At 38.8% G+C, this 26458-nt stretch overlaps 1 protein-coding gene across 2 annotated transcripts; it reads right to left on the reverse strand.

Moving 5' to 3' along the window:
- Positions 1–30: 30 nt before the first annotated feature.
- On the reverse strand, positions 31–26458 carry LOC121299019 (protein FAM219B-like). 2 transcript variants are annotated; one of them, XM_041226458.1, is made up of 6 exons: positions 26199–26456; positions 20946–21045; positions 17518–17608; positions 10702–10779; positions 5056–5104; positions 31–4043 (listed from the first exon to the last, which is right to left on the reverse strand). In XM_041226458.1, the coding sequence occupies exons 1-6, from the start codon at positions 26256–26258 to the stop codon at positions 3888–3890; spliced, it is 534 nt and encodes a 177-aa protein (XP_041082392.1). In that variant the 5' UTR covers positions 26259–26456; the 3' UTR covers positions 31–3887. The 2 variants fall into 2 exon arrangements, with proteins under 2 accessions (XP_041082392.1, XP_041082393.1); XM_041226459.1 differs by lacking the exon at positions 10702–10779 and having other exon boundaries at positions 26199–26458.

Consider the following 26458-nt stretch of genomic DNA (forward strand, 5'->3'; position numbering starts at 1 on the left):
TGTGTGTATACATTACACATTACAAAGTAGTGGATAGCATAATATGCTTTATTTATAAACAGCAACACAAAATGAATCAGTTAAATACAAAGATTAAAGTTTCTTAAATGTAACTATAAAAGGATAAATCTCATTATTGCATTCATCACTCAAACATTTAGGGGGACATACTAGAAAATAATTTATAGAAAATATTGTCAGGTCAGTTGCATAGTACAGAGTGCAGGTAAAGCAGTTACAGACTGCACTGTTTGTAAAATACAATAGATATACATGAGTTGTATAAAGAACAATACAAAAATATACATTCAACAAACAGAAAATCAAACCCTACACACAAACCCAATTACAGACAAAAAAGACTGGAGCCTTCCACAACCACACACAACTTCATATATTGCAGATCCCTCAATTTCTTCCATCATCTGATGAAATGTAGAAAGCAATTTTGCACAACATTAGTACATATCCACAGAATACCTGGGGCCTTGTGTTACTGGACCCACAGAACCAATCTGTGACTCCGGATCCTATTTTCTATACAGTAACATAGTTCTTTTCTGCAACAGTTAAACGGGTAAAAAACAAAATAATGTCTCTATGGTCTCTAAGTGTCTCTATGGATTTACAACACTGCATATCAGACACTTTATTTGAACATCTCGGGAAAAAATACAAGAAACTACAGGCAATCTGTAGCTTTCATGATGTTGCAAGACGTATTGTAATCCTGCTGGCGCTACAGCAATGCTTAGTAATTTCTTACAGTTTTTTTCAACACTGGTAACTTAGCGACAGGAGGAGTAACAGTTCCGCTTTGTTATACTGGGACCAATAATACACCATCCTAGTGTTAAATTGTAACAAATTTATCTTCAGAAATTATGTAAACATTTTTATAAATTCATTTATTTTACAAACATGACCTTTTAACATATAACCCTGAACTATAAATCGCAGCCTGAGACTGCAGCAAGAAGAGAAGAGATCTGTGATTGAACAGTGAATATGCCAGTCACTTTCTCTATGAGCCTCCTTCAAATAGAAACTATAACCTGACCTGGGATCACCTACAATGTTACAGCCACATACTTCTTCATTCTGTAACAGAGACGGTTCCTTTTAGTTGTATTTTTAAAATGTTTCTGAATTTTACCCCCTTTCTGTCAAAAAGTGTAAATCAAATGGGCAAAATACTCATTCAAAGAATCGATGACCAAAATCTAATTTATAAGCTCTTACTTGCAAAAGCAATTACAGATATAACCCCTTTTCATGTGATGCTGATCTTTAGTTTGTTCTTGGATTATTTTACATTTACATTTTATTTTTAAACAAATCCCATGGAATTTGAGTGTTTTATCCTTGTGCCCACTCCCTGTGATGTTGGTCACTCAAATGATCCAACTGCAATCACACCATGTGACCCAAGAGGACAAGAATAAATGAGTTAGAAGGAATAAGACACTATTTAAATGTTCATCTGAAAACAGTCAGCAACGAAAGGGGGTGTGAAATTGTTGAGTGTTACTGGGTCACATTGTTAAAGAGCGATGCAGCAGTGTTGTAAAAGCAGACTCACACGCCAAGGTAGCCAGAACCTTTAACCTGCCAGACTGGGTCCTGAAACCCTGGGTCAAATAACTCCAATAGTTATTTGATTCTGGAATTTCATTCAGAATTATTTTTGTTTTCCTTAGTGGCTCTATAATAGTGATACTAAAACCAATTAAGAAACAGTGGGGTTATTTAAATGATGTGGACACAGCTGCTCTTGAACAGATACTAACACTGCTGGTGTTTACCACCAGGGACGATTTGCTTAAATTCACAAAATGTAATAAAAAAGAAATAAATAAACGCCTGTGAGTCACCGCTGTTTACATCATAAAATATACCTCAGTTATTGACAGATACTGGATTGATGCTGCTAAGGAAAGTTCAGCAATACTAGTTCTTTGACAAGTGTTTTTTTTTTTTAAATACATACTGGAAAACAGTATACATTACAGGATATGTGTGTGTGTACATGTGTGAGTGATGAATGACTTGGAGTCCAGGTTTAATCAATGGATATCACAGTATGGGTTTGAGAGAGAGTAAATGGGACCTGGGCTCTGCAATCTAGTCTTCTCAGGCATTGCAATTTTCTCTAACTCGGTCATGTGGTGAAACTTAATGAAGCCACAGGACTTTATCCAGAATACTTCTCTACAATCAGTCCGCTGTTAACCCTGGATTGGTAAACTCCATTTAGCAGTTCTCATTTACCAATACGTATTTAGGTATAGGCATGGCTAGCATTATTATTAAAGTTGGCATTTAGTATTTTATTTCCATGTCAATAACACAAATGTACCCTCACATCCTGAAAAAATTCTGGTATTTCACTCAGTTAAAACCGTTTAATCCGATGTTCTCTGATCTACCAGAGGGGAAACAATAACAGTCCAAATGTATACGGTTCAAGTAATAGGGCTCCTTTGATCCTCATATGCTTTATACTGCAGTACACAAAGGAAACCAAGCAAGGGACAGCGAGTTTCTATTATTACATACGCAGTAAACAGGAGATATGAAGGGCCAACATTGGCATTGTGACAGATAACTGGCTTTACTGGAGTCAAAGAGGAAACACATTCTAGATCAACAGCAGAACATTAAGGGGAGAATGCGGTTATGCTAGGATGCTATAAAATGTTTTTAAAGCCTTAGAGTCATGTGCTTTATGAGCTACTAACCTTAGTAGAGCTGCTTAGAGCTTTTGGTGATACTACTTAAGATAGGATACTAGTGATAGCAGCTCATACAGAATACAATCCTTGGTTATCAACACAGTATAAAAAAATTCAGTTATAGAAAGAAAACACCCCAACTCCCCGCCCCTTCGATGCGAACACAACTTTATGTATAAGACTGTAATAAAATGTTCAAAGGTTCTGCTGTGACATCACTTACCTACTTAGTGTGTGTGTGAGAATCATTTGATTTTTTAGATTATTTTTACAATGTTTTGAAGTCCAAGCACTCCCTCACAAAACAACATGCAATGAAAGAGTTTTCTGACCAGCAGCTTGTTGGTATAACTCCAATTACAGAACCATTGCCAGCTGATAATACTAAAAAGGGGGCACAACACTGCCCTGTAGTGTTGCAGAATGACTGAAAGCAGCTGAAGACCAGTGTAGAAGTAAAGTACAGCTTTTCTATTGAACTCGCGCCATAGCCCTGTACTCTGGGTCTGAAGAAGCCCTTGCATGAAATTAACAGGTGCAGTTGCTAAAGAGGGTTAAAGCATTAACCGAACACGGCTTTGTGTTTAGAACAATGTCATTCAACACCTGTCTCCTGGTAATGCCGTTTTTAACATAACGGAAGGATATTTATTATTTATGGACTAAATGCGAAATGAAACCTCTAAACTGGGCTGTCTGCTTTTCCTTGCGGTGTATTCAAATCATAGCACTCCCTTACAACCACGCTGCTTTGGTTTTAGTGTCATGATCAGTATGGTTATTATTTGAATACTCCAGAAAGATTTGACAGGCAGTTTACTGTGGTTTGACCCTGCTTTCTGTTTGGTTTAATGCCATGGGTACTTGAATAATGATTATCAAAGCAAGGTTGATTGCACTGTTCTGCCTTTACAATGCTGTAGTGGGGAGCCATTGTTACAAGACTGTGCTGTTTGTGTTCCGCATTGTAAGGGGTAAAAAGTGCTCCTGTACTGGCGTTACGTGGCAAATGGTTTCCGTGCTATAAAGTGCACATTAGAACGGGGAACACTGTATATTTGAAAAAGGTGTTGGATGGGTATTCAGTTTGTTCTAAACTCTTACTCTCCCACAGTGCAAAGTGTCCGAGATGCCCCCTGCCTCCAGTCAGTGTTACTGAATAAAGCAGGAGGGGCTCTCATCACAGCAGCACGCACATGAGGGGGACCCTCCGGCTTTGGGTGGAATCAGGTCCAAGTCCTCGTCATCAGGAGTCTCATCCAGGTGGTAGCCGTCCTGCAGAAGCTGCCGGTTCAGGTCCTGGTTTACCTGCAGGAAGGCAGAGAGTCAATATTGCAGAGGGGCCTGTCTGTGCGCTTTACTGGGGAGTCGAAACGTTATCAGAAATATCCACGTGAAATACAGATGGCTTTAATGATCATACAATTGTAATTGTTATCCACATTTGAATTTCTACATGCAACAAACTTAAATTTTAATCAAACATCTAAAAAATAAAAGGGTCAATTTACTAAATCAGTTCCCTGCTTATATATGCAGTTCATCTCATTTAGGGTTGAATGGCTAAGCTGTCATTCTGAAGAGATCAATTTAAAAGTATGATCTGTTTTAAGTACTTAATCTGCAGATTTCCATAACCATGTTTTACACTAGTATATTCTTCATAATGTTTAAAGAAACTTCATAGGGTCATTAAAAGTCAGCCTTCTGTTGGACAGCCCTGGAACAATGCACTGAGGTGTGGCTGTAGAGTCTTGCACAACTATAAGATGCTAGGATGTGTGGCTGTAGTCTGGCACAGCTATGAAATACTAGGTGTGGCTGTAGAGTCCTGCACAGCTATGAGATACTAGGTGTGGCTGTAGAGTCCTGCACAGCTATGAGATGCTAGCAGGTGTGGCTGTAGAGTCCTGCACAGCTATGAGATGCTAGGAGGTGTGGCTGTAGAGTATTGCACAACTATGAGATGCTAGGAGGTGTGGCTGTAGAGTATTGCACAGCTATGAGATGCTAGGAGGTGTGGCGGTAGAGTATTGCACAGCTGACATGCTAGGAGGTGTGGCTGTAGATTACTGCACAGCTATGAGATACTAGGAGGTGTGGCTGTAGAGTATTGCACAGTTAAGAGATGCTAGGTGTGGCTGTAGAGTCCTGCACAGCTATGAGATGCTAGGTGTGGCTGTAGATTATTCCACAGCTATGAGATGCTAGGAGGTGTGGCTGTAGAGTATTGCACAGTTATGAGATGCTAGGAGGTATGGCTGTACACCTGGGATCAGTGACCCTCACAGGGTAACCAAGGTAAGACAGCAAGACCCACCTCTGCAGAGGAGTATCCAGAGGAGTGTTGAGGCTCCAGCTCAACTTCACTGGAAACAAATAGAAGAGACATTAGAAGGGGTATTCTGTGAACCTTTCCTATGCACAAATCTAAATTAAACTGTACTGAACTTTGATTGGCTTGAAGGGTATAGGTAAATAGTGAACAATGTCCAGCTGGGCAAATTGAATAGCGATAATGAGAACTTGCATCTTTAACACTGAACATATTAACATTTAAGCAGTTGAGGTTGTGGCAGATGGGTTACAAAAACATGCAGGTGATATTCATCTCATGATCAGGTTCAGCTATCATGCTTCTGCTGATGAAGTGGAAGCAACAGTGTGGGCGAAGTACAGGCGTGGAAAAGTGCAGAGCAGTTTAGAAGCAGTAAGGAGAAATTACATCTTTAATTGCTTTAATCAGAAAACACAGGACATTGGGGAAACACTGCAGCTCAAAGTCAAACAACTGCATGTGTTTTTCTGATAACAAACAAGCTGAAACTCGGAGCAGCTGATTCAAATTCGGCGCCGTTCTGAGACAAGGAGAAGGGGAGGAGCCAACAGCACAACAGAACGCAGCTATAAACGAGGCAGTCTTCCCAGCGACAGCGATTGGAAGCGACAGCATGGGATAAGTACAGGCGGGGAAAAGTGCAAAGCAGTTTAGAAGCAGTATGAAAGCAGGTTGACAGCTGCAGAAGAAACTAAACTTAAAAAAAAAAAAATTAACATGGTCTTCAAGCCCGTAAAATCTGTGACACCTGCATGATGTGAGAAATCCGAGAAAACCCAGCAGAGCTAAACCAAGTGTGCGTAAAGTACCGCGTGATCCAGGACTTTCATAAACTAGTATGTATGCTAGAAATGAAGCTGGAAGAAAAGAGACAGCAACAAGATCTTGAGGAGCTTGCACACCCACAATTCATGGAAGTCTGTACCACCCCTAACAGACTGAAAGCCACCAGGGAGATAGAAGGTCAGAACAGCTGGGTTCAGGTAGGCTGAAGCAGGAAAAAAAAGAAACTTGTCAAATACAAACACCAGAAATCAAAACATCCAACAAATTTGAGCCACTTCAAAATTTTGATGAGCAAAACCAACAACAAGAGAATGAAAGGAACAGCGCTATACATAAGAAACAGTCTTGAAGCCCAGGTGTTAAACCTGGACAAAGAAAATAAAACCGAATCAATATGGGTCAGAATAACAGACAAAAATTCAAAAGGCATAATAATAGGAGCATGCTATAGACCGCCAGATTCAGACGGTGAGCACAATAATCTGTTATACAATGACATTAGAAATGTGTGTAGCAAAGGAGAAGCCATACTAATGGGGGATTTCAACTTCCCCCAAATAAAATGGGAAAACCCGGTGGGCAGCGCGAAGGATGAAATAGAAATGGTGGAAATGACAAATGACTGCTTCCTAACACAATCTGTCAAGGCACCGACTAGAGGGGAGGCATGCCTTGATTTAGTCTTTTCAAATAACGAAGATAGAATAACTAAAACAGAGGTCAGAGAACCACTGGCAAACTCAGACCACAACATGGTCTCATTTGAAGTGTTTTTTAAATCCCCAAAAGTAATGACTAAAGCTAAGGTTTACAATTTTAGAAAAGCAAACTATGAAGGTATGAAACAGAGACTAACAGAAGTAGATTGGAGTAAAATAGAGAAAACACCCACAGAAGAAGGATGGTTGTTCTTCAAAAATGTAGTACTAGAGGCGCAAAACAATTACATCCCTAAAGTAGACAAATCTAAATGTAAAACTAAATTGCCAAAATGGTTTAATAGATCAATTAAAAAAAATATTCAGCGAAAAAAGGCACTTTACAGAGCATTAAAAAAGGACCAAAAAGAAAGTACGCAGAAAGAGTACACAGAACTGCAAACGCAAGTCAAAAAGGAAGTTAGAAAGGCCAAGAGAGAAATAGAAATGAACATTGCTAAGGGAGCTAAAACCAATTCCAAAATGTTTTTCCAATATTACAACAGCAAGAGAACATTCAAAGAGGAGATTAAATGTTTAAGAGATACAAATGGCAAAATCGTAGAGGAAGAAAAAAAAATAGCAAATATGTTAAATGATTACTTTTCACAAGTTTTTACAAAGGAAGATACTGACAACATGCCCCACATGTCATCCAGTTCCTATCCAGTTTTAAATAACTTTAGCATAACTGAGGCAGAAGTGTTAAAGGGACTAGGAGCTCTTAAAATAAACAAATCCCCTGGGCCGGATGAGATCCTCCCAGTAGTACTCAAAGAAATGAAAGAAGTAATTTACAAACCGCTAACCAAGATCATGCAGCAGTCTCTTGACACAGGGGTGGTACCGACAGACTGGAAAATTGCAAACGTAATACCGATCCACAAAAAGGGAAACAAAACTGAACCAGGTAACTACAGACCAGTAAGCCTGACTTCTATTATATGCAAACTTATGGAAACTATAATAAGATCCAAAATGGAAAATTACCTACATGGTAACAGGGTACTGGGAGACAGTCAACATGGTTTTAGGAAAGGGAGATCGTGCCTAACTAACTTGCTTGATTTTTTCGAGGATGCAACATCGATAATGGATAATTGCAAAGCATATGACATGGTTTATTTAGATTTCCAGAAAGCTTTTGACAAAGTCTCTAGAAAGAGTGCAAAGAAGAGCGACCAGAATTATTCCGGGCTTAAAAGGCATGTCATATGCAGACAGGCTAAAAGAATTGAATCTGTTCAGTCTTGAACAAAGAAGATTACGTGGCGACCTAATTCAAGCATTCAAAATTCTAAAAGGTGTTGACAGTGTCGACCCAAGGGACGTTTTCAGCCTGAAAAAAGAAACAAGGACCAGGGGTCACAAATGGAGTTTAGAAAAAGGGGCATTCAGAACAGAAAATAGGAGACACTTTTTTACACAGAGAATTGTGAGGGTCTGGAATCAACTCCCCAGTAATGTTGTTGAAGCTGACACCCTGGGATCCTTCAAGAAGCTGCTTGATGAGATTTTGGGATCAATAAGCTACTAACAACCAAACGAGCAAGATGGGCCGAATGGCCTCCTCTCGTTTGTAAACTTTCTTATGTTCTTCTTATGTTCTAACATCCAGGACCCTATTGACAGTGGTGACCAGACAGCAAAAAGAAGGGAGGTCATGACTGTTGGGGACTCCATATTGAGAAACACAGTAAGTTCAGTTCGCAGTTTGGACCCCCTTACTACAACAGTGTGCTGCCTTCCAGGAGCCTCTGTCACGCACATCACTGAGAATGTGGACAGGCTCCTAGAACGAACAGAAGATGACCCGGTAGAAGTGGTCCACATCGATACAAACAACATTGGAAGGGACAGACCAAAATCCCTGCAAAACAAATTCAGAGAGCTAGGGAGGAAATTAAAAGACAAGGGATACTGCCAGCACCTTGCACAAACCATACAGACAGCTGGAAATAATTAATCTAAAACGCATGGCTGAAGACGTGGTGCACACGGGAAGGCTTCACCTATTTTGATCATTGGACCACATTCTACAACGAGGACTATCTGTATAGATGGGACGGACTGCACTTAAATAAAAAGGGAACCACTCTACTTGGAGAAAAGGTCGTCAAGTAGGTTCAGAAGCATTTAAACTAGAAAGGAAGGGGGGAGAAATCAACAAAAAAACAGAAGGGAGACTGCATCAAAACAAGGACAACAACTCAGGTAAGACAACCATTAAATGTATTTATCTAAATGATAGTATCAGAAACAAAATTTTAGAACTTGAAGCTACTGCACTATCAAGTAACTATGATGTAATAGGTGTTACTGAAACTTGATTGTCTGAGAGTGATGAGGGCGAATATAATATTTGTGGGTATATACTGTACTGTATAGGAAAGACAGGCAGGACAAAAGAGGTGGAGGGGTAGCGCTATACATAAGAAACAGTCTTGAAGCCCAGGTGTTAAACCTGGACAAAGAAAAGAAAGCCGAATCAATATGGGTCAGAATAACGGATAAAAAGTCCAAAGGGCATAAGAATATGAGCATGCTATAGACCGTCAGATTGAGACGGTGAGCAAAATAATCTGATATATTTATAGGAGCTCTTAAAATAAACAAATCCCCTGGGCCGGATGAGATCCTCCCAATATTACTCAAAGAAATGAAAGAAGTTACTTACAAACCGCTAACCAAGATCATGCAACAGTCTCTTGACACAGGGGTGATACTGACAGACTGGAAAATTGCAAACGTAATACCAATCCACAAAAAGGGAAACAAAACTGAACCAGGTAACTACAGAAAGGTAAGCCTGACTTCTATTATATGCAAACTTATGGAAACTATAATAAGATCCAAAATGGAAAATTACCTATATGGTAACAGTATCCTGGGAGACAGTCAATACGGTTTTAGGAAAGGGAGATCGTGTCTAACTAACCCGCTTGATTTTTTTGAGGATGCAACATTGATAATGGATAATTGCAAAGCATATGACATGGTTTATTTAGATTTCCAGAAAGCTTTTGACAAAGTCCTGTATAAAAGATTAATTCTCAAACTGAATGCAGTAGGGATTCAAGGAAACACATGTACATGGGGAGTAGGGAGTGGTTAACATGTAGAAAACAGAAAGTACTGATTAGAGGTGAAACCTCAGAATGGAGTGAGGTAACCAGTGGAGTACCATCGGGATCAGCATTAGGTCCTCTGCTATTCCTAATCTACATTAATGATTTATATTCTGGCATAGTAAGCAAACTTGTTAAATTCGCAGACGACACAAAAATAGGAGGAGTGGCAAACACTGTTGCAGCAGCAAAGGTCATTCAAAATGATCTAGACAAGATTCAGAACTGGGCAGTCACATGGCAAATAACATTTAAGAGAGAAAAGTGTAAGGTACTGCACACAGGAAATAAAAATGTGCATTATAAATATCATATGGGAGATACTGAAATTAAAGAAGGACTCTATGAAAAAGACCTAGGAGTTTTTGTTGACTCAAATGTCTTCATCTAGACAATGTGGGGAAACTAAAAAAACGGCCAACAAGATGCTCGGATACATTGTGAAAAGTGTTGAATTTAAATCAAGGGAAGTAATGTTAAAACTGTACAATGCACTAGTAAGACCTCATCTTGCATACTGTGTTCAGTTCTGGTCACCTCACTATAAAAAAGATATTGCTGCTCTAGAAAGAGTGCAAAGAAGAGCAACCAGAATTATTCCGGGTTTAAAATGTCATATGCAGACAGGCTAAAAGAATTGAATCTGTTCAGTCTTGAACAAAGAAGACTACGCAGCTACCTAATTCAAGCATTCAAAAAAAAAAAAAAAGGTATTGGCAATGTCGACCCAAGGGGCTTTTTCGACCTGAAAAAAGAAACAAGGACCAGAGGTCACAAATGGAGATTAGACAAAGGGGCATTCAGAACAGAAAATAGGAGGCACTTTTTTACAGAGAATCGTGAGGGTCTGGAATCATATCCCCAGTAATGTTGTTGAAGCTGACACCCTGGGATCCTTCAAGAAGCTGCTTGATGAGATTCTGGGATCAATAAGCTACTAACAACCAAACGAGCAAGATGGGCCGAATGGCCTCCTCTCGTTTGTAAACTTTCTTATGTTCTCACAATGAACTTACCTGTCTGAATCCAGGGATACAAGCGTGTCCTCAGCATTCTGACTCAGAGCAGAGTACCCCTTATTGAACTTTACACTCCTGTGAATATTATAGCAGAACAGATATTACAGCATTCACATTACATTCTTACATTTACAAAAATACACAGGGTTAAAAGGAAGGATTAAAAAGGGCTGAAAATTGGGAGTACAAATCTTCTCAATATCCCCTTAAGTTTTTATGAAATCACCGAGTGGTTCCACTTGCAATGACTCCAATATTGTGTTACATTCTTTTGGTAAGTCTGTATTAAGGTATGTTCAGGATTGCTCTTCAACAGTGGTTTCCTGTCGTACTGTAGGATAAGTCATCCAAACAGTCTTTATAAAAGTAAAAGATAGGGGCATCTTGTAACAATACAGTGTTGTGCACTACATATTGCTGGCACTTACTAATATAAACACACTTGCTGGTCTTCCCTACATTACCTACAGTAAGTATTCACCCCCCCTTGGACTTTTTCATAGTTTGTTGTGTTACAACCTGAAATCTTGATGCATTTAAATGGGATTTGTTTCCTTTGATTTAGACAACCTACTCAACACTTTGAAGAGGCAAGAGAATTTTTATTGTGAAACAGTTAATGAAAAATAAAAAAATAAAAACCTGAAATGTCATGGTTAGATAAGTATTCACCACCCTGAGTCATTTCTTGGTAGAACCACCTTTGGCAGCAATTACAGCTGACTGTTGAGGTAAGTCTCTACCAGGTTTTCATATCTGGATCGTGCAATATTCGCCCATTCTTCTTGGCAAAATTGTTCAAGCTCTGTTAAATTTTTTTCACATATCGAAAGTGTTGAGTAGGTTGTGTACATCAAAGGGAAAAAAAAAACATTAAATGCATCAAGATTTGAGGTTGTAACACAACAAACTGTGAAAACGTCCAAGGGGGGTGAATACTTCCTATAGGCACTGTATGTTTGTGGCTGAAGAGCAGCTCCTGGACCCACAGTCAAAGCACATCAACACAGACTCTAGAACTGAAGAGTAGCCCCTGAGCTCAGGGAAAAGCACCACAACACTGACAAACTGTAAGAACTGAAGAGAAGGTCCTTATACAATTAGACAATGTAGAATGAATACAATAGTGTTACAAGACAATAACCTTTTCGGTTTGGGAAAATCCTAACTGATGCATTTCTACTCAGCATGACTGGAAACTTCACACAAACAACATGGCATTTAAACATACCTACTCTTTAAATCAAAATAACATTTGCACAAAAGCAAAAATGTACCCCTCAACAAAGGGAGCGAGCGACTTCAGTCCCCTTACCACTGCCCCTGATGTCCACTCTTATTTCCAATACTTTTTCTCCATGTTGGTCTGCAATAGTATATTTCCGAAATGCTTGCACAGTAAACGTGTGCTTGTCAATCACCTTCATCTCCTACAGTTTCAGTAAAGCAGATCGGCACAGTATGTGCTGCGCAAAGAAAGCATGGGGAACCAACACGAAGGAAAGGACCTGAAATGTTGAAAATCATTTTAGCCTAAAAAAGCAGTGATGCAATACACAGTGCGGCTGCGCACTCAGCTTTAACAAGGACTTCACTACAGCTGCTTGCCATGGGATCTATAACAAACCCGCTACATCTGCACGGTTGTACTTTCTGCTGTATTTGTAAACCCTCACTAAAAATAAAAATATGGATATGCATCCACAGCTGGGGATAAAAATGCACTGGATCAGCTTTTTTTCTATTAAGGTGCAATACAAAAGATAACAACAACATGCTGCTGCAGCAGCTCTGTCCCACTGGCCTGTTTGAAATGAATTAATTTGTATTTTAGAGTCTTAATTACTTGTCATCTTCTTTATTATTTCCCCTGACCTTGCTATGTTGTTTGCAATAATTTCAAATAATTTTTTTTACTACTGAAATTACTAAAAAAAAAAAAAAAAAAATCTAATAATAATAATAATAATAATAATAATAATAATAATAATAATAATGTAAGAAGTCTGTGGGGTCACAGGGCTGTTCAAGGCAAAAAAACCCAAACAAACAAAAAAAACAGCTATATTTTCGGACTCATCGGGTCAAGGGGTCAAAATGTGGTTGATTTTGGACCCCTCAACCTTTAAAATTGAACTTTAACTAAAAAACTATTTGAGCTAGTTGCCTTTTTATTAGGAATCGCTGAGGAATTCAAAAATTAGATTAAAAACACTTTTTAAAAACAGAGCATATGACATGGTTTATTTATATTTCCAGAAAGCGTTTGACAAAGTCCCGCACAAAAGATTAATTCTCAAACTGAACGCAGTTTGGATTCAAGGAAACACATGTAAATGGATTAGGGAGTGGTTAACATGTATAAAACAGAAAGTACTGATTAGAGGAAAAACCTCAGAATGGAGTGTGGTAACCAGTGGTGTACCACAGGGATCAGTATTAGGTCCTCTGCTATTCCTAATCTACATTAATGATTTAGATTCTGGTATAGTAAGCAAACTTGTTAAATTTGCAGACAACACAAAAATAGGAGGAGTGGCAAACACTGTTGCAGCAGCAAAGGTCATTCAAAATGATCTAGACAAGATTCCGAACTGGGCAGACACATGGCAAATGACATTTAATAGAGAAAAGTGTAAGGTACTGCACGCAGGAAAAAAAAAAAAGTACATTATAAATATCATATGGGACATACTGAAATTGGAGAAGGAATCTATGAAAAAGACCTAGGAGTTTTTGTTGACTCAGAAATGTCTTCATCTTGACAATGTGGGGAAGCTATAAAAAAGCCTAACAAGATGCTCAGACACATTGTGAAAAGTGTTGAATTTAAATCAAGGGAAGTAATGTTAAAACTGTACAATGCACTAGTAAGACCTCATCTTGAATATTGTGTTAAATTCTGGTCACCTCGCTATAAAAAAGATATTGCTGCTCTAGAAAGAGTGCAAAGAAGAGCGACCAGAATTATTCCTGGCTTAAAAGGCATGTCATATGCAGACAGGCTAAAAAAATTGAATTTGTTCAGTCTTGAACAAAGAAGACTACGCAGCGACCTAATTCAAGCATTCAAAATTCTAAAAGGTATTAACAATGTCGACCCAAGGGACTTTTTTGACCTGAAAAAAGAAACAAGGACCAGGGGTCACAAATGAAGATTAGACAAAGGGGCATTCAGAACAGAAAATAGGAGGCACTTTTTTTTTTTTTTTTTACACAGAGAATTGTGAGGGTCTGGAATCAACTCCCCAGTTGTTGTTGAAGCTGACACCCTGGGATCCTTCAAGAAGCTGCTTGATGAGATTCTGGGATCAATAAGATACTAACAACCAAACGAGCAAGATGGGCCGAATGGCTTCCTCTCGTTTGTAAACTTTCTTATGTTCTTAAATAGGCCTAAGTCAAGTTACCATTTAAGGTTTTGAAGCCCGATAATACAAATCTGACAAGTAATAGAAAGGTCAAAGTCTCTGCTTACATCATTTTATTTCTTATTAAACAGCTGGAACAAAAGTCAATAACCAGTAAATGACACTATTTTCAGCTTTTTCGAAATACTGAATTTCAAAGCCATAAAACCAAGAACCTTTAAATCAGTATTTTACTCAAAAACTTATCTACAGACGTTTTTCGGTGTATTGGAAATTGCACAAGGAATCCCAAAATGACATTGCATTTAGAAATGCTGGATTTAAAACCTGCAACTTAGAAGCTAAAGTAAGACTTGTGTATTGAACACTGCAGATCATGTTCTCAAGGAGTATCTAGCATTACTCTTCTGTATTAAACACTGCAGAGCATGTTCTCAAGGGCTATCCAGCATTGCTCTTGTGTACTGAACACTGCAAAGCATATTCAAGGGTTATGCAGTATTGCTCATCCTTCTCTAGGAGATACTGTCCTGATTTCCCTCATGGGTGCATGGATTTGATGAATAAATCAAAAGGTCTCCAGATTCTTCATAGAGGTTTTCAATCCAAATTTTATCTGCATAGATGCAAGAAACAAAACTCCATCTCCTATAAGAACAGTCGTCTTCCTCAGCTTTCAACTGAGCCATCCCAGATACTCAAAGCAGTGATTGATGCACTTGAGAGAGAGCGAGAGAGAGAGAGTTTGTTTGAAGGTTATGTGTTATGAGAAAAAAGATAATTAAGAAAAACAGGAAATACTTTTTATAACCTTGTCATATTTTAATGTCTTTTCTTGCAACTTCATGCTATGCCTGCCTGCAGTGTCACAAAATCACTGGAAGTAAAAGTCAAAGAAATCAAAAAGTGAGCACAGTCAAAAGAAAAGTCACCTGCTGCCTGTTTACACAGAAAACAGTATTTATTAACCAGCCCCAGGACACTTAATGACAGTTTTCCAAGGCATCTAATAGCAACCAGGCAGCACACTGTCACACTTCTGACAAGTCTATTGGGTTTTTATTATTTTTCTTTTTTTCTTTTCATAATGTTCATGAAAGGAACTGGAATTACTGTTATTATCACGAAGGCCTGAATTGTTTTCATGTTGTTTACATGATCTTTTTTTTTTTCAGAGACAAAGATGAAGGTTATGCTGTGAAACCAGCATAGGAGGTGGCTCATTTTCTATGTCTTTCTCTTGGCTGTTCCCCTAATACCATCACAATTTGAAGTCCAGTTTATGGTGGCAAGAATGATTAATTTGTACCAGTTTTTGTATGGCCAGCATAGCCATCGCTCAAGTAATACATATTTTTAGGCAACTTTTCCTTCTGCTGGGGCAAAAGCATGGATTGGGAGGAGTGCACACCCAATGTTTAAAAAAAAAGATTATAGTTAATGCTGAATATCAAGGACAAAGGTCCAAGTTAGGATTGGCTATTAAAGGAATGTTGGAAAACAAAATGATCAGATTTCCATTAATTATACTGTAGGTCTCCATTGTGCAATTTTGAAAGCATGACATCCAGTACTACTCTCTTGAGTAAAGAAATGTGTTTGCAAGTTTTCAGATAGTATTACACTTTCTAGCTGAAATGACCAAGCAGTTGCAATTGTCCTCACCTCTTCAATGTTTAGTCCAGTCTTTACAATAGCATTTGACCCAGAAGACCCTCACCCTGCTGATGTGAAATGACCCAGGGAGTGGAAGTGTGACAGATTGACACTGAGAATAAGGCATGGAAACTGAGATATCATGTCTTAAAATAAAAATACATATTTGCTGTGGCAGCAGTTTTAGCAAAACTGAACATTTGAGACCCAGGTAACAAAAAGAGCAAATATGTATGCAAATATTCTGTTAGCTGCAATCACTTTACAGGTACACAACATCCACACAGATTCACTCAATTCCCACACCCAACTTCAAGTCTCCCGTCTCTCTAACGCATAACTGTGAGAACCTCCCGAGACGGCTCAGATGAACCCAAAGCTAAGGAAGACGACTCCGCTTTTATAGCAGAGGGAGTTTTGTTTCTTGCATCTATGCAGATACAATTTGGATTGGAATGACTGAAACCCTCTATGAAGAATCTGAAGACTTTGATTTATTTATCAAATCCATGCGCCTAGGGGGGAAATCAGGACAGTATCTCCGGCTAGAGAAGGATAAACAATGCTGGATACCCCTTGTGAACATGCTCTGAAGTGTTCAATACACAAGAGCAATGCTGGATACCCCTTGAGAACATGGCTCTCCAGTGTTCAATGCACAAGAGCAATGCTGGATACCCCTTGAGAACATGGCTCTCCAGTGTTCAATGCACAAGAGCAATGCTGGATACCCCTTGAGAACATGGCTCTCCAGTGTTCAATGCACAAGAGCAATGCTAGATACCCCTTGAGAACATGGTTCTCCAGTGTTCAATGCACAAGAGCAATGCTGGATACCCCTTGAGAACATAGCTCTCCAGTGTTCAATGCACAAGAGCAATGCTGGATACCCCTTGAGAACATGGCTCTTCAGTGTTCAATGCACAAGAGCAATGCTGGATACCCCTTGAGAACATGGCTCTGCAGTGTTCAATGCACAAACCTCACTTCAGCTTCCACAAGAGGCTAGAACTAGTGGGTATGAAATCCAACATTTCAAAAAGACTGAAAAAACAGTGTAATTGTTCCAGCTATTTAATATTCTGAATTTTATGGAATGTTACCTTCGAACGAATATTACCTTCCTATAGCTTTGTATATGTGAAGCAGAGACTTGGACCTTTCCTCTCATGTCAGATTTGTATTATTGGGTTTTTAACACATTGTTAAGGGGTAACTTTACTTAGGCCTATTTGTTTTTTAAATGTGTTTTTAATATAATTTTTGGATTCCTCATGCAATTTCCAATAAAAAGACAACTTGCTCAAATAGTCTGATTAAAGGTTTGGGGGTCCAACATGAAAACTTATTGGGTTTGTTGTCATGAACAACCCTGTGCACGGAGCTTGGTACAGATCAGAGGAGGTAGGTTGTCATGATCTGCTCCTCACATATGCAATATAGGACACTATATGCCAGCTAAAGTGTCTTCATAGAGGTTGCAGTATGTGCCATGATTAGCTAGTTTTATTAAGTTTCCTATTGTACTGCTGGAAGTACACAGCAGATCTATAAAGACACATTGGTTGATACAGCCTTGGGCAGGCAACTTTAACTATAAAAACCCTCCTTAACTCAGATTCAAGCACATTAACAAAGTAAAAACAATTATAACCACTCTGACTGCATCATCATAAACAAGGAAGGGCACTATAAACAAAATGATTATGCTGTATTTTTAAGCTACTTCCTCTTTAAATGATGTAAAATATAAAATATTCATGCAATGTATTTAACCCCCAAGCACCTCTTTGCTCCCAGTTTCGGCTGCTGGACGACTGGTCCTCCCAGCAGTCCTTTCTTCTTTAGCGCCTTCCTAGCCTGCTCTCTGTCTTTCTCTGCAAACAGGCAAGGCAGGGAGAGTTAAACAAACTGCAGGGCTAGGAGAAATTCCCTGGGAAACACAAGCCATTGTAATGAGTCCATTCACTGGGCTTAAAGAATCAGACCAAATCAGCACAGCAGGAAGCCCTTGTGCTGCCTCAGTGTCATTCAAGCACTTGAAGCTCTAGAGTTACACAATGTTGTGTAATGTAGAGCTTTCTTTAATTTAGCGTGACCAATTATTATTTTTATTTATTTTCCCTATGCTCCCCCCCCAGACGTTCTGAGGGCGTGTGAGCATCCTCCTATCTCGTAAGCCTGAAGCCAGAATAGCTTTTGCGCCAAGCAATCCAGAGCAGAGGTGAACAGATATCCCAGGGAGCAGAGATCAGCCCTGCTTTAACAAAGTTACACAATGTTCCGAGATGTAGCACTTTGATTGATGTGCACTAATACTGTAGTGCAGTGCAGCAGTTTTCAACCTTCTATCCTTGCATGTAAAAAAATGTTTGTAACCCACTTTACTTTGACTAATGATGAAATAAAGTACTTTACTTAGAAAACAGTCAAACTCCCCAAATAACCGAAGTGATGATTGTTAGCGAGACGGCTGCACCTGTTTCTCGCTGCACAGCTTGTTGAGTCGAGGAGGAATTGCTGACAGACATACTCACAGAGTGTGCTGCATTAAGTCTTGTTCGATGCTTGTTTTTGATGACTGCCAATGACGAAGAGGCTGTCTCACACAGGCAAGTTGAAGAAAATGGTGCAAGAACATGCAGTGCCTCCCGTGCTAATGTTGGATACTCATAGCGATATTCAAAATTTCCCAAAGTTGTTTTCTTCCTCACAGAACTTTAACTCAAGTGTTTTGTCATTAAAAACACCCAGAAGCTCTTCTTCTTCCTTACCTTGCAGCAGATCATTATCTTGACTTGCCAACTGATGAAATTGATCAAAATTTGGAAACATATTGAAATTGTCTTCTCTGACGCACTTAGCCTGTGATGGTAACTTTGCTTGAAATGCTTTTATTCTGTCCATGTGTCTGCAGCGACAAATTCAACTCATTTAAGATGCTGAAAATATCAGTTAGGTATGGTAACAGACAACCAAATCGAATTTTCCATGTCAGCAGCATAATTAGATTTTTGCACATCCAAGAATATCTTAACTTCTGGGTGAAGACTGTACAGCCAAGTAAGAACCTTCCTGCATGACTTCTGAGTGGTACAGAAGGCCACGATTCTCTGATCCCATTTCCTCAGAGACTAAGCGGAACAAGCAAGTATGAAGAGCTCTGGACTTAATGTTTACTTTTTTTACAGCAGTGTTCAATGCTTTGTGTAGATTTAGTTCCACAGTTTTTGAAGCCAATGCTTGGCGGCGAATGAAGTAATGAGTTGCAATGGCTTTTGGAGCAACTGCCTGTCATCGATGCAGCTCCGTCAGTGCACACACTCCCACACTCGTCCCAATCAAGTGCTTCAGATGTTATGTACTTGTCAAGCAAGTTGAATACTTCTCCTTTTGTCATTCCTTTGAGTTCACAAAATAAAAAATCCTCAACTATATCTTCACAGCAATAACACACAAAACTGTACTTTCGTCCAGCTGCAACGCAAACATTTCAGATGCCCTAAGCCTATCACTCAGTTGTTCCCTTACGTCATGAGACGTATCTTGAATTCTTCGCTGTACTGTACTTCGGAATATTTTTAGATTCTGTTGCAGTCTTCTGGTTGAACACTGCCCCAACTATATCTATACATGCTGGCAAAACAAACTATTCTGCTATACTGTGCACTTTCTTCAGCTTAGCAATTCTCTGGGATACAAGGTATGATGCCTTAAGACCTTTTTATTATTAAAATAATCTGGATGTTTCGTTAACAGATGTCGCTGAAGCTTTGATGGCTTCATACTTTCTCTTGCCAGTATTTTGTAACAAATGAACCTTTCTCCATAAAACCATACTTTATGTTAGACTTATCAAATTTCCTCAAGACCGGCCTCTTTCTTTTGTCTGCTGTAACCACCATTTTTTAATGTTCAAGAATCGCTTCAGAATATTCTGAATCTCTTCCACCGCTCTCACGTGAAGTTGTTGTAGGGTTCAGTAGTTTCACAAACCTGTCCATGATATACACTTTTGTGCCTCCTTATTCACTTTTGTTATATCTGAAATTGCTGTATTACCACCTGATAGAAAATAAGTAACCTCTGTCTCCACGCACAATTAACTCCTGGGGCCGGTTGTACTAACGAGATAAAAAAATGGGATTGGATCCGAGCTTACTGGAGCCAAATCATGAGATGGTGTTTTACTATGTAGATCTGAACCTGGCTCCACTGATCCGCAATCTTGATCCGATCCTGGAGCTGCACCCGCCGTAACTAGGGAAACTGACCAATGAGAAGCGCACGTGTGGTGCACAGTTTAAACACCTCGGCTGTCAAACTTGGATACTGCCCGAGATCACAGTAATTTTTCGAAGAAAATGGCAAATGGATGGACAGAGATAGAGGAGGATGTAATAGTCTTGGACAATTAAACTCAATAAAAAATTTAAATCCAGGTTGCTGGATCCAAATCACTTTTTTATCTAAACAACAAGAAAATGTTTTAAGTTTGGAACTCACCGTAGCTCTGTGTTATTTATTAATGTCACCACACTGAGGTTTCTAACTAACTGTTTATGTACAGTTTAACTTTTCATATTAAGCTGAAACAAACAGTAAACGTAATGTTCAATAAAAGGACCATTGTGCTTTTTTTCATATATACAAAAAGAATGTTACGATGTAGAAATCTAGACATTAATAAAAACAAAATACTTTATTTAGCACTTTTTACATAATTATTATAGCAAATTAACCACGATTTATTGCTTATTCAAAATTATTTTGGGTGTTTAAATACACTGGGCAGTCTCTCGCATCTATTCGTATTTAGAGTTTATCAATGTTCCAAATACTTTAGGCCACATTCAAACCGAACGAAACAATTCCTACATATAAGTGTGTCATTTGTATTTATTTTCAGTTTCTTCTAGCGCTGGCCAAAAAACAGAAAGCTAAAAAATATAAATTGAGATCTTTCTTTAGAATTGGATACATCATGAAGCAAGATCGAAGTAGGATCAGATTATGAGCCGATGTAGGAATTCTGGATCAAGTCCATATAAAATATCCATTGCGATATGTTTTCTTCCAATAAATGTGTTCTATTCATGTGTACTTTTGTGAATGTATTTATTATGGTCTCTGTTATCCATAATTACTTTTACTTGTATGGGGAAAAACTTGCCCTAAGATTCACATGCAGTGCAGAATATTGCCAGTACTTACGCAGTTTGAGGTGAATGGTAGGAGGTTTGGTCATGATATACGGGCCAGTCTTCTCCAAGGGCTTCATTCCACTCTCTGTCCACTTTACTTTGCTGGGATCCTGAACCGGGGGATAAAAGCAATGCTAAAAACAAGCACACTGGAAGATTCTTGCATGTCATGATCAGCGGTCCCGCTAAGGCTAAAATGCACGTATTTTTCGCAGTAACTGGCAACAAACCTTGGCACTCAGTTTGCTAACTTTCGCAAGTTATTATCATAAATATAATTCTCTGATTTCCCTCTGTAAAAATACACGTCACATTAGTGCAGAGCTCGCACGAGCACCAGCGAATCTACTTGTACAGGGTGGGCGAAGCAGGCGTCTGGCGATTCTGCCTCATGAACTTTACAGTTTTTAACTCATCATATAATTGAATACTAAAATCAGTGAAGTACAATCTTTCTGCATTATTTAGAAGTATAAATACTCCGGTAAACATAAATAAAAATCACAATACTCACACTGACGGGTTTTGTTTTATTTCCATTTTAAAAAACAACCATTTTAGAACTCCTCTCAAGCATTTTGAAACTGGTAAAAACGTAAATCAGCACATTAGTCGAAACTCAACATGTCGGCTGCATGAACAAAAGAAAAAAAAAAGCAATGTTTCAGCAAGACAGAGCTAAAAGAAACCTGATTGTCTATATGAGGATGATGCGATAGTATTCTTAAAGTTTTGCTGTAATTCACTTTATCATGTACGAGTCAATACCATTAAATATCATAATGCCAGTCAGACACACGTATAGATTAAGAAAGCAAATAAGACGGCAACAATGGCAAAGCACTAAATTCTTCTATGCTGAGACTAAAACTAAGACCTAAGTTACTGCGCTCAAGGTGGAGCAATTTTAAACCACGGCAGAAATTAGCTCAAAACTATTTATCCAGCTATACAATCCTTAAAGGAAATTGATCACTTTACTGTGTAAAGGATGTAGTCACTACACTACACACCGTTGGTTTCATAAAGACCTTCTGTCTGGAGACACGGCTCTTTTTAAATCTTGCAAATAACATGGAGAATTAGGAAAGACACAATTGAGAGGATTAATTATGCATTTTACTTTAAAAGGGGCACTATTTAAATTACAATCAGGTAATACATAGCAGTGAACCTGTTTTAGAGCAACGAGTCAGTTAACACGCCTTGATCAGTGTTTCATATTTTATCCTGGTTATTATTATAATGTCAGTAAAACACTAAACTTAATTTATGGAGTACTGTACATAGGATTACTCTCACATGACATTTCTGGACTGTTACTAAACTGTTTCATATTTTTTACTGTTATTGTAAATGTCAGCAACATGTTAACAGGTATTTTCAAAACACCTTTATTTGTAGACTGAATTACTGTTAGTGGGAGAGTGTAAATATGATTCTCACAACTGTGCTGGACATTTGGTTTTTTGAACTGCTGTAATATAATTCTTAGATTTTCCTGCATATTTTAATGCCAGCAATGAGCCAAATGATGTCTATAAACATTATGATGGGTTTGAAGTGTCTTCAGGTGCTTTACTTAATATTACAGCAACAAGAGTCTGATTGGAGAGAAAAAAAAAAAAAAAAAAAAGAACTGTGGTAATATTTATTAAATTTACTTATTTTAACTAGCAACATTATATTTATGTTCACATGACATATTTCATTATTAATACATTGACAAAAAGTGGGAACAAATGGAATTGATGGAATTGGCCATTTTTGAAAAATGGAATTTGGTATTCCCAAGAATGGAATAATTAGTAGCCCTAAAGATGGTTGCAATTGAAGGCAGTGATCAGAGAATATTTCAAAATCAGAGGCAGAGCCACAATAAATGCCTTGTTTAAATTTAAAGTAAATTGTAAAATTGTTCAGATACTTGTGCTGGAATATTGTTTCAAAATTGTATAATGCAACAAAAATATATTAAAAGAATTAATGTGTGGCCGAAGGTTTCTCACTGATAATTTATCATTACTCAGTCAAAATGGCAAGTTTTTCAGTATCTACAAAGCTTAGAGGGAACACTGGTCAAGATTATTTTTAAAGCATGTATGTCTAGATCAGTAGAGAAACAGAAGCAGCACGGAATTCAGGTATGATTCAAGCATGACGACAGTCCTAGCCTCTCATACTGGTTCTCTCATTTTCAGAGCTGAGAATCATTTATTTTGAGGTGGGGGAGTGCACGTTATACTTTTTAAATATGTGAGAGTTCGTGGAGCACTGAGGTGAAAAACAAGCAACGTCAAGAACGAAACCACCAATGCCAAGCTAAGGTGAGGTGCTGGGAATGGAATGGTGTCCAAATCCAAACTCTGGAATCCTAACAATTACAATAGTTGTTATATTATACATATCATACAGTTTGGTCCTCTGCACATTCATTTCAACATACATTTCATCCTAACTAACTAGGGTGGTTGCAGTCATATGGTCTTAATGAAAATGACAAGCTTTGGAAATGATCCCCAGAATGACTCAATATGTCCTGCTCTGGAACAGGGTCTATTAAAAATGTGTGTTAGTCTGGGGGTTAAACAAGGAGACTACTGCAGCCAGGTCAGGGGAAACTACTTTGCACTGCCCATGTATGTTTCCACTCAAATCTGTGCCGCCATAACTTGCACATTACTTTAGCCTTGTTCAAAGAATCTGCTTCACAGTAGATGTGATGAGAAATCTTACAGGATCTACTAGCCCCACACGAGTTGAAACCTTAGGCAATGCAGCATCATTACTGAAATCAAGAAAAACATGTTTGATGAAAACAGGTTTGCTTCTAGCACTGACTGTGCAACATGAATACTGCTTACCTCAAACATGTGAAACAGAATTCCAGTGTAAAGCCCATCACCAAAAATCTTGGGATTGCCAGTAGTCTAATTAAGATACAATGTAACACGTGTGGCCTTTGTAATTGAGATGCATGCCTTTGTCATATAGTTTACTGTCACAAAAACGGCCGGAGTGGGTGCGTCAGACCAGAGCCAGGAAATAGAGAGGTGGAGTTTGGTGGAGCTAAGCGAATGGTCTTGCTCAGCATTTAATGATTGAACAGAGAGAGAGAAACTAAATGGGTGTAACAAACAAAGACAGGACACGGCACGTTCGCCAAAATAAACAGACAAACAAAACGGACTAAACAAAACACGGTGAGCAGATATTTAACTACGACTACTATTATTATTATTATTACCTCTGTCTCCAATCACCGAACACACAACCCCAATTATGTGAAAACATGCTGCTTTCATGCAGCAGTACCGAGACTCGACTGCTAATCAATCATTCAATTGGAGTCTTGGTACAACTGCACGTGAATTAATAAAGTGCAATTCCCCGTGCTCACATATTGTTAGTTTTTACTTACACGTGAAGTGCTGTGCAAGCCTTGTGCCTAAATACAAATATACATTTTAAACACTTGTGTTACACAGACCCGTTTATATCCCCTGTACCAATGACTACACACCAACATTAACACACAACATATAATACACACAGGGGTTGGCACTTAGCCACATTTACTCATTCAGAACCAACCCAGATTTATATAGTATCCAGTTTAGTATTAAACTGTGGATAACACACAGTAGACATTTTCAAATACATACATAAAGCAGGCCAATTAATTTCCCTTTCAGGGCTTGGTTAAAATCCTTTAATAAATCTCTGCTTCCACTGGCACATACCCCGTTCCTATCTGTGCAACTAGGTTCATTCAGGTCTCAGATTAACAGTGTGCAGAATGCTTAGTAAAGCAGTCTGAGCAGGTTGAGCAAGCACATCCCTCCAAATAAGAGAATATGATACTGCAGAGGGTCACACATCCTGACCCATCAGTGTCACAAGGCATGTTCAATTAATTACTGTACAAGTCTGTGTCTCACCACCACTGTAAATGATAACCGTTCATTACAGCGTCACAAGAACGCATTTGCGAATGCAACTGTGTGCAGCAACATTGGGCATTGGAAAGGTAACTTCAGTTATAATGACAGCAAACGCCACACAATCCAGCATGACTGGTAGTCTGAAACGGCGTGCAGGTCAGGGCTGAGGTTGAAAAGACGTGCAAGCGGTGCGCAGGTCAGGGCTGAGGCTGAAACGACACGCAGGCGGTGCACAGGTCAGGGCTGAGGCCGGCTGCCCTCAATGCTACCAGTGCCGTGTCCTTCACCTTTTATCAGCACTGAATCACAAGCACCAAAATGAAGACTTCTGAGCAACTTCAACGAAGGACTCTGCAGCCCAGGGAGTTTTTTTGCACTCAGCACTGTGACAGCTGTACTTTGTGTGTATAATCCTCTCTTTGTGAATTCATCCTGGCTTAGCCATGGTCTCTGAATCGACGTTATTATACCCGTCTTCAGCAAGGGAATAGGCTAGGATAACTGACATAAGACCCTTTCACACCGGCACTAATACCTGGGTCGGGACAATCGCTCATAGTGTGAAACCAGTACATTTGTCGTAGCATGACGTCCATTCGTAAGCCGACGAAATAACAAACCCAGCCACTCGAATGTTTCAATTCCGCAAGGAACGTTTCTGTTTAGCCTTATTTTATTGCTTGAGACACAGCAGTGATGAAGAAATATTTGCTCTAATCAGCATTTGTGCAGACGGTTCAATCTAAAGAAGTTTGGATGGAAGCGTCCGTAACAAGTTGCTTCCGGGATATTGATTCGCGCATTGTGTACTTGCATCTGTCACCCAGATAATCCTGCTTTTTCAAAGCAGTGTAAAATCGCGTAGCCTACCCGCACGACACCAGGTCCGGACCCGGGTTGTGAAAGGGGCTTTAATGCATTATAAATGTATTACCTAAACTAGTGCAGTGAACAATCAAGACAAACTCTAGCACAAACACACCTTAGACATATTATTACATGTAAAACAACCGCAACACACAGAAAAATTCATTTTTGAAGCCTCGCTTTGAAGAGACAGCTTTGGTAATAAGGAATATTCTGTATATTTTAGTACGCACTATTGTTATGGCAAGTAGTTATTTATTAAAACACTGCCATATGCTATAAAACAAAACTACTTTGAAAACCCGCCCACGACTATCTACAAACGCTACTTGAAAATTTAATGTTTCTCTGAACAGCAGTACAGGTATGAGAAAATGTACAATATGTGTCTATATTATATAGTCGTTCATTGCAGAACACATATAATTAAGTAATTATATAGTTACACCCACCTGTACTGTTTGGTTCTCCGGTAGTATTAGGAGTGAATCTCTCTCTCTCTCGTCTGTCATCTCACTCTTGTTTTCTTTTCCCTATGTATCTTTAGTAACTTGACGATATCCTCATTCTTTTCACTTCCAAGCCATTGCCGACACGCACATTAAATATTAAAAATGACTTGATTAAACGACCCAATTGCGACTTCTAGACTGCTTGAAGTTACCCAAACTGCCCCTGCTGTTTCCGCTTCCAGGGGACAGGAGAGCTGCAG

Source organism: Polyodon spathula, chromosome 24 (assembly GCF_017654505.1).
Source record: "Polyodon spathula isolate WHYD16114869_AA chromosome 24, ASM1765450v1, whole genome shotgun sequence".
Taxonomy (NCBI): Eukaryota; Metazoa; Chordata; class Actinopteri; order Acipenseriformes; family Polyodontidae; genus Polyodon; species Polyodon spathula.

Bases quoted from the DNA above. Each gene is read 5' to 3' on its own strand.
- LOC121299019 (XM_041226458.1), bottom strand. From the start codon at position 26,258: ATGACAGACGAGAGAGAGAGAGATTCACTCCTAATACTACCGGAGAAC. The intron at 21,046-26,198 runs GTGGGTGTAACT...CCCCCGGTTCAG, and splicing joins CGGAGAACCAAACAGTACAG to GATCCCAGCAAAGTAAAGTG. The intron at 5,105-10,701 runs GTAAGTTCATTG...ATTTGTTTCCAG, and splicing joins GTATCCCTGGATTCAGACAG to TGAAGTTGAGCTGGAGCCTC.